The sequence below is a fragment of the Panthera leo genome, chromosome E2, assembly GCF_018350215.1.
Source record: "Panthera leo isolate Ple1 chromosome E2, P.leo_Ple1_pat1.1, whole genome shotgun sequence".
Classification (NCBI taxonomy): domain Eukaryota; kingdom Metazoa; phylum Chordata; class Mammalia; order Carnivora; family Felidae; genus Panthera; species Panthera leo.
In genome coordinates this window covers 43,945,094-43,954,440 of record NC_056693.1, presented here as the reverse complement: position 1 = coordinate 43,954,440, position 9,347 = coordinate 43,945,094, and the positions used below count along the sequence as shown (strand labels likewise).

Here is a 9,347-nt window from a genome sequence, read left to right as displayed (position 1 = left end):
ATTTTTTGTATATGGTATAACAGTATGACTAATTTCATTCTTTTGCATATGGACACCCAATTTTCCCAGCACCATTTGTTGAAAACACTGTCCTTTTTGGCAGAGCATAAGGAAAATAGTCAATGATATTGTAATAGTGATGCAACAGGACAGATGGCAACTACACTTGGAATGAACATAGCATAATGCATAAACTTGTCAAATCACTAAGTTGTAACACCTAAAACGAATGTAACACCGTGTCAACTATAATAAAAACATATAAAGTTTATTTTTGAGAGAGCGTGAACACAGGCGAGTGGGGGAGGAGCAGAGAGACAGGGAGAGAGAATCCCAAGCAGTCCCTCCCACCCCCCAATGAGAGGGAGACAGAGTCTGAAGCAGACTCCAGGCTCTGAGCTGTCAGCACAGAGCCCTACGTGGGGCTCAAACCCACAAATCCGAGGATCATGACACAAGCTGAAACCAAGAGTCTGATAAACAAATGAGCCACCCAAGTTCCCCAATACTGTGTGCGCGTGCACACACGCACACACGTGCACACACACACACGTAATTTTTGTGTCATCTGCCCCCCCACCAAAAAACTGTCCTTTTCCCAATGGTCTTAGCACTCCTGTAGAGTATCAGTTGACCATATATATGAAGGTTTATTTCCAGCTTCCTAATTTCTCCCCAACTTTTAATTGTGAAATACTTCAAACTCGAAGAAAAACCAAAATAGTACGTCAACACTTACATGCCCTTCACCTAGATTTAGTCATTATGAACATTTTGTCACATCTGCCTTCGTGCTACCACTCTTCACACTTTTTTGTTGAATCATTCTTAATTTCGAGATGTAACACTTCATCCCTAAATTCGTCATCATTTATCTCCTAATAAGGTTCTCTTAGTGAACTATGTCCCCAAGAAAACTAATGTTTAGGGGCATATGTGTGGCTCAGTCGGTTAAGTATCTGAATCTTGATTTTTGGCTCAGATCACGATCTCATGGTTCATGAGTTCAAGCCCCTCCTTATGCTCCGGGCTGACAATGCAGAACCTGCTTAGGAGTCTCTCTCTCTGCCCCTCCCCCACTCATGCTTTCTCTCTCAAAATAAACTTAAAATTAAAAAAAAAAAGTTTATGGGGTGCCTGGGTGGCTTGGTGGGTTAAGCGTCTGACTTCAACTCCGGTCGTGATCTCACAATCTGAGTTCGAGCCCCCCGTCAGGTTCTGTGCTGACAGCTCAGAGCCTGGATCCTGCTTCAGATTCTGTGTCTCCCTCTCTCTGCTCCTTCCCCCACTTACACTCTCACTCTGTCGTAAATAAACATTAAAATAAAAGTTTATTCAGGAATATAATCTACTCTACTTATTACAATGTGCCCAATTTCAAAAAAAAAAAAAAAAAAAAAAAAGTCTTTTATGGATCTTAAATTTTCACTCCAGGACCCAACCAACCAAGGTTTCAATATTGGAGTCTCTCAAACCACACACAGAATTACCGTATGACCCAGCAATGCTCCTCTCAGGTTAATAACCAGAACTAAAAACAGTTTTTGTAAACAAGCGTTCACTGCAGCATCATTCACAATAGACACAAAGTAGAAACAACCCAAGATAAATGGATATATAACAACATGTGGTATATATGCGCGTGATGGAATATTGCTCAGCCGTAGAAGGAATGAAGTGCTGATACAAGCTGCAGTGTGGACAACCCCTGAACACATTAGGCTACATGATATCACCAAGTTTAAAAGCACATAAATTACATGACACCACTTACATGAAATACCTAGAATAAATTCATAAAACAAGGTAGAATGGAGGTAACTGGGGCTGAGAAAGGGGAGAACGGGGAGTTACTTATTGCCTATGGTTATAGAACTTGTTTGGGATGACGAAAGGTTCTGGAAATAGAGATGAGGGTTATACGTGCACTTAGTATCACTGAATTGCACGCTCAAAATCCACACACATTCAGTAGAAACCATACTTCCAATTTTGATCTTTTCCTGGGCTAGTGATATGCGGTCGGACTTTCTCGTGATGCTGGGCAGTGAGTGGCAGCCACGGCTTGTCAGTTCTGTGATCAGGAAGGTAAGCAACAGACACACTTAACCATTCCATTTCTCGCTGTCCATATTCAATAAATGACACGAGCTCTTCAACACTTTATTATTATAAAATAGGTTTTGTGGGGGCACCTGGGTGGCTCAGTCAGTTAAGCATCTGACTTCGGCTCAGGTCATGATCTCACGGTTCATGAGTTCGAGCCCCACGTCAGGCTCAGAGCCAGGAACCTGCTGACAGCTCAGAGCCTGGAACCTGCTGACAGCTCAGAGCCTGGAACCTGCTTCAGATTCTTTGTCTCCCTCTCTCCCTGCCCTTCCCTGCTCACGCTCTCTCTCAAAAATAAACAAACATGAAAAAAATAAACAAAAAAGGTTAATATGAGGGACACTTGGGTGGCTCAGTTGGTTAAGCATACACACTCTTGACTGATTTCAGCTTAGGTCATGGTCTCATGGTTCATGGGATCGAGCCCCTTATAGGGCTCTGTGCTGACAATGTAGAGCCTGCTTGGGATTCTCTCTCTCTCTCTCTCTCTCTCTCTCTCTCTCTCTCTGCCCCTTCCTCATTCATGATGTACTTTCAAAATGAATATTAATTTTTTTTACATTTATTTATTTTTTGAGAGACATAGACAGAGCACAAGTTGGGGAGGGGCAGAGAGAGAAGGAGACACAGAATCCGAAGCAGGCTCCAGGCTCTGAGCACAGAGCCTGACGTGGGGCTCGAACTCACAAACCATGAGATCATGACTCGAGCCGAAGTCAGACGCTTAGCCCATGGAGAGACCCAGGCACCCCTCTCTCAAAATAAATATTAAAAAAATATTTAAATATTTTATTTAAAATATTTATTTTAAATAAAACAGGTTTTGCGTGAGATGATTTTACTCAACTATAGGCTAATGTTAAGCATTCTGAGCACATTTAAAGTGGGTTACGATCTCATGTCTGGTGCCTGAGGCAAATTAAATGCACTTTTGACATATTCTCAACTTATGATGGTTTATTGGGATATAACCACATAAGTCAAGATCTGTATATATATTTGACCACCACTTAAAAAAATTTATATATCTATCTCAAGTCCTACACTCCAGCAGAGGAAAGTGACAGAACTGTAACAGGGTTTCTCAACAGCAGCACTACTGACATTTTGAACCTGATGATTCTTTGTTGCACATGGCTGTCCTGTGCATTGCCGGACGGTCAGCAGCATCCTTGGCCTTGACTTGATGTCATCACAATCAAAGTATCTCCAGAAATTGCACAAAGTCCTCCGGGAGAGGGAGCCATACTCTCCCCCAGTGGTGAACCACTGGACTACACAAACTTTTTGCTGACTGACTGAATTTGTCTGAAACTCTGCTAGGTCCCTCAGCAATGCCCACAGTAGTTTTTCCATTAAGAAGAGAATGTTAATGGCTTCTCCACATACCATATGGACAGTTTTCAAGTAAAGTGAATTTGTAAATGCAGTTTCCCACACTCTGCCCGCAATAGAAGGACACAAAGTTCTGGAGTAGTCATTTCAACATGAAGCTTCCTTCTCCATGTTTTGAATAAGCCCAAGTACCACTGGTCTTGCATGGAATTGTGGCTAACCAAATAAAACATGTGTCTGACAATGTTTAACAAAATTCTTTAATAAAATTTATAAAAATGAATATTTAAGAATTCTCTCAGCTTGAATTGTTTTCCTTTTCCACTCCCAAAGAAAATACAAAATTATCAACACCCACACACATATATACTCAAAACTATAGTGACATTCTCTATACAGGACTACATTCGAGTTTAAATTGTTGAAAAATCAAGACAATTCCAAGATGTGATTGCAGGGATGATTTTTTTTTCTTCAAAAAACACCTGACAGACAGTAAAGCAATTTAGATAAGATTATTTTCCATGGTTGTCAAAAGGTTCTTGAAGTTCACATTTCAACTAAAAGAAGATCCAAATCAGAGTTCTCCCCACACTCCCCTTACTAACACATTTTAGGGCCATATTTTCTTCCTGCTCCTAAGGAAAATAAATTGGATTTCCTGATATCGTTTTCTATGCTTGCTTGGAATTTCGGGCAGATGTTTCCAGATCAGCCAGCATATCCTGTGGACATCAACAACAGCAGGCACTTGGGGGGTTCTGGGCTGTCAGGAAGAAACTCTGGTAGCAGGATCCTGACTGGAGTCACATGTTAAGATTCTTCCATTCTTTCTCAGGACTAGAGGCAGAGCCACCTCAACCATCCTCAGCCTCAGTTTCCTAAATTGCCAGGCTCAACAACTTGTCTCCTGCCACCTTCAAACCCATTTTTCACGTTGCTCTCCGCTGGGACAAACACCTTCTGTCTTTGGCTGCAGCACTCGAGGCACTACCGTAAGTGTTGGAATAGATCACTCTCTTGTTTGAGCGTTAGATGAACATTAGATGTGGAGTGGCACCTGAAAACTCACCACCCTTTCTGGTCAAGGCTTCCTGTTTAGAACCAGATCACCCCAGTAATGACATACACATAACAAACATTCTTATGCACAACCAGTAAGTGGATGGATACCTATTTCAAGTTATATACTCAGAAGATTAAAGGTCTTAAGAGTAAATAATACCCAGTCACACTATGGCCAGACTAAGACCACACTTATCCTGAAAGGGCCCCACAATTTCTGCATCAGAGAACCCCTGTCTGGGGCAATGTAGGTTCAGAAGGAGTAAGAGTGGATAGTAGAACAAGGGGTGCTGTGCAGTGATAGGAGGAAAAAAGTACACAAATTAAAAATAATTACACACACATACATACATACACACACAAAATAATAGGGCAGTTGACCCCTCCCTTCCCTTAAAAAATGAGACGAAAACCCTTAAGGAAATCTGCAAGTTGCTAGCAGAACCTTTTGAGGCTGAAGCTATTGTTCTGAAGTATTAACATATGGGGGTCTTTGGGACAGCATCACCACTTAAAGAGTGAGGAAAGAAAAAAAGATTCAAAAATTAGGGCGAAATCATTCGAACACACACAGATTAGATCTATAAAGTGGAAATCCCAACTATCCTAACTGCATCACCGAGCAGTCTCTCTTCCCCAGAAAGTCATCTCAAGTGAAGGGAGCTGAGAAACCATGAGCCCTGCATTTTCTGTCACACGATGTAGGGGCCCATCTCCTTCCCCATTTGTCTCGAGTCCCCTAGTCATCCTCACCACCTCCGTACATGTCTGCCAGCTTCTTGAAGCGATTGCCCCATTCATTCAGGTAGTCATAGTCCTGATCTCGGTCTGATTCTGAGGAGTTTAAGGAGCTCAGACTAGCAGCTTCAGAACCGCTTCCTTCATAGTCAAACACAAGCAGAGAGTCGTAAGGAGGAGCAGTGGGGTCACTGTCTGCTGCCTTCAGGTTCTAAAGAAGAAGGAAGACGATAGGATCTTTCAATGAAAGGAATCGCACACCTGTCATCTGAGGCAAGATGCCTCCTCTAGGTGCCTCGAGCAACGAGTCACACATGACCATGCAACCATCCTGCGACACCAATAAGGTAAATTTATACAAACAGTCAAGGAAGACAAATCTAATATATATTTCATGAAAAGAGAACATTACAGGTAAATTGCAGAATCTTTTCCTCTATACTAATGATAAGTTATGTGTAGGCAGGAGACAAACAAGCCCGTCAGGATGGACAGAGGCTGAAAACAGTCATATTGTAACATATAGAATAAACTCCCTACTTGGCAGTAACAGTGTGCTTGAATGAAAATTTTTGGCTTCTACCCTACCCTTCCTACTTCTTCTTGACTGGAATACAGACCCAAGGCCTGGAAGTGTGGCAGCCATCTTGTGCTCATGAGGTAACAAGCACAAAAACAAGGTACCCTCTGTTATATCTGTTTAAGCTCCTGGAATTTAAAGCTGAATGCATTTCTGACATATACAAAGGGATGCTATTTTTCTGGCCCTTAGGTAGACTTATGATACACATTTAATATCACATCCCAACCAGGAGTGGGATGCAGGGGCAAAAAGACTCATTAGTGAAACCAAACTGGATCTACTTTGAATTCCTTTAGCTTCATGTCTACTCTTACTAAATCCTTTCAAGTCATTCTTGGTTTTGCCATATGGACTTCGCAAAATCGCTAGGAACAATTTGAAGTGCTCTAAGTTCTGAAATTCAGATGAGACACAAATAAAAAATAGCAGTCAGGGATCAGACAAGGAGAAAACATAAAGCAAAGAATCTAAAGACTTTTTCCTGACTTTCAACACAACTGTTCCTGAGTTGAGAGATGAATGGCACCATGGCTTTTGATTTTGCTAACTTACTTCATCAATAAAGTTTCCAATTTCATCAGGATTGGCAGGGCGGGGCCGGTACTGGGGCATGCTCAGGAGGGTTGGTGCCACATCATTGCGAGTCACTTCAGGCCGAGCATCCAGGCCCCTGTGCAACTGGCTCAAGTCAAAGTCCTTTGGAGAAAAAGGTAAAAATAGACCCGAGTAAAAAGAAACAGTCACAAATAAGGGGATATATTTGGATTATAGATTCTGGTATCAGATAATACCCTGTCAACTGCATGATAGTTGCAAGCATTTGCCAGTGTAAACTAAAATGACAATTTTCAACCTAAGAGTTTTCACAATAGCCCTAGAAGGAAAGACATCAGGGGTGCCTGGGTGGCTCAGTCGGTTGAGCGTCCGACTTCAGCTCAGGTCAGGATCTCAATGGTTTGTGAGTTCAAGTCTCACATCAGGCTCTGTGCTGACAGCTCAGAGCCTGGAACCTGCTTCCAATTCTGTGTCTCCCTCTCTCTCTGCTCCTACCCCACTCACACTCTGTCTCTTTCTCAAAAATAAACATTAAAAAAAAAAAAAAAAAGGAAAGACATCAAATGATCATGAGGAGCCCCTGTGGTAAGGATGTAGGCTGTTATACCTTATTAACTAAGTCCTAGCCAGTCCACAGATTCTTGTGAGCCTAGCTGCCATATACTCAATACCTGTGTCCTTCACAAAATTCATATGTTGAAACCTAATGCCCAAGGTGGTGGTATTTGAAGGTGGGACTTTTGGGAAGTGATTACGTCAGGAGGGTAGATGGAGCCGTCGGGAGGAGGACTGGTGCCCCAATAAAAGACACCCTAGAGATTCCTTTCTGCCGTGCGAGTACATTATGGCTGGTTATGAAGGAGGAAGCAAGCCACCACCAAACACCACATCTGCTGGTGCCTTGATTTTAAACAACCCAGCCTCCAGAACTGTGAGAGATGAATTTCTGTGGTTTTTAAGCAATGTCTGTGGTATCTTGTTATAGCAGTCCACACAGACTAAGACAGTAGCTGAGACCAGCAGTTGTCCCACAAATGCCTGAAGGACATTTCTCTGTACCCCTTAATATGTTATGCAAAACAGGCATTGAAATTCTAATCAATGGCTATTCTTCCAGACCACATCGCTCAGCAAATGTGCTCATGCATGGTGGGAGTCAAAAGCCGAACTCCGAGATGGGGCCCAAGGTTCCCTTTCTAGATAGAATACACTTTCAAAAACTCTCCAGAAAGGTGCCCGGCTGGCTCAGTCAGTAGAGCATGTGACTCTTGATCTCGGGTCCCTGAGTTTGAGCTTCACATTGGGCATTAAGGTTACTTTAAAAAACAAAAACAAAACAAAACAAAAAAACTCCGGGGCAAGGTAAGATCATCTCCAAAATCAGGGAAAATAAAGAAGGCCTGAAGATTTAACATCTACAAAAAGAAAAGCAAAAGTTTAGCATACCTATAAACTCAAGGGACAAAATATCACAACAGATTAATTGCTTTATGTCTAAATAATTTGAAGTTCATGTCCTGAGAACAGCCATGAGGAGGACAGGCTTGAGTCAGACTACCTGGTTTGACTGCTTCCTACCTGTGTGACTTTGGGCAAGTTATTTAACTGCCCTTTGCATCTGTCCATTCATCTGGGTGCTGAACAGAACAACGGTATTTTAAATGCCTACCTTCTCCTAATCATTGCTTCTTCCAAATAGAGATCACCACATAGCTTTTTGCCACAGTTTTAAAAAGGTACCTGATCCTCTTCTCCACCTCCTTCTTCATCATAGTAATAAACATTGTCCCTGGTGTCATCTTCTGGGGGTAGTAAGGGCTCTTTGACCACCCCTCTCCTCCGAACAAACAGCAAAAGCAGCAGAATCAGGACTGGTGTGGGGAAGAGAGAACAAGGAGAGCCACAGGTCAGGAAGGCCATAAAAAGCAGCTATCACACAGCACCACTGCCTTGCCTACCAGACAGATGGCTGTCAGACAACCCACATGGCGATGCTCACATACCTGAAGTTAACGTATACAGTATAACATAGTGGACAATTACATGGGAATTCAAGCGTGTCTTCAACTGGACTATTTATCTTTTTTAATGTTTATTTAATTTTGGGAGAGATAGAGCATGAGTGGGGGAGGGGCAGAAAGAGAAGGAGACACAGAATCCGAAGCAGGCGCCAGGCTCTGAGTTGTCAGCACAGAGCTAGACTCAGGGCTCAAACTCACAAATTGGGAGATCATGACCTGAGACGAAATAGGATGCTTAATGGACTGAGCCACCCAGGGGCCCCTAACTGGACTTATTAAACCAGTCAGTCATTTCTCAGAATCTGAGTTAAAATGCTCCAGGCAGAGGAAATGGTAGTAAGGACAAAGGACCTGAGGCAGGAGCATGATTGGCATGATTAAGAAAAGTGAAGTCAGCATGGCCACAGCAGGGTGAGTGAGGGGGAAAGAAGCAAACAGAGGGGTGGCAGGGATATGTCGACTACTAGAAGGACTTTGGCTTTGATTCTGAGTTGGAACCATTAGAGGTTCGTGAACAGGGCTGAGTCACCCTAAATGTGATTGACAGGTGCACATTATTTTTAATCAGTTCTGAGGAATGGGACACAGACCATATAATCACCTGGTATATTCCCTTAAGATAAAAATCATGTGGGCAAGCTCTACGATCTGTTTAATTTCCAAAGTTTTCATCTGATCATGGGATGTTTCTAGGGTATATATGATTAACAGCTGTTAAAAACTTTTAAACTACTTATCGTGAATGAAAAAATGATGATTCAATGTGTTTTCTTCATAGATGCTTGTGCCCAAGTACCTCTAAAGGACACCCTACAGGGGGAGGGAGGAGGGAAAGGACATCCTACTGAAACAGTATTATTGGACTGAAACAGGAGGTTGCATAGACTTGGGGAAAAGATTTCTTAGAAGTACCCAAACTCCCTATTGTTTCTGAAATCAGC

At 42.4% G+C, this 9,347-nt stretch overlaps 1 protein-coding gene across 1 annotated transcript in view; it reads right to left on the bottom strand.

The window, feature by feature from the left end:
• Positions 1-2,942: 2,942 nt before the first annotated feature.
• The window catches only part of CDH1 (cadherin 1), an 81,958-nt gene continuing 75,553 nt past the window's right edge, over positions 2,943-9,347 (bottom strand). Inside the window, exons 14-16 of the mRNA XM_042919548.1 lie at positions 8,126-8,256; positions 6,383-6,526; positions 2,943-5,458 (exon numbers count right to left, since the gene is read on the bottom strand). Coding sequence (XP_042775482.1) covers positions 5,249-5,458; positions 6,383-6,526; positions 8,126-8,256 — 485 coding nt within the window. The 3' untranslated portion in view covers positions 2,943-5,248. The remainder of the gene's footprint in view (positions 5,459-6,382; positions 6,527-8,125; positions 8,257-9,347) is intronic.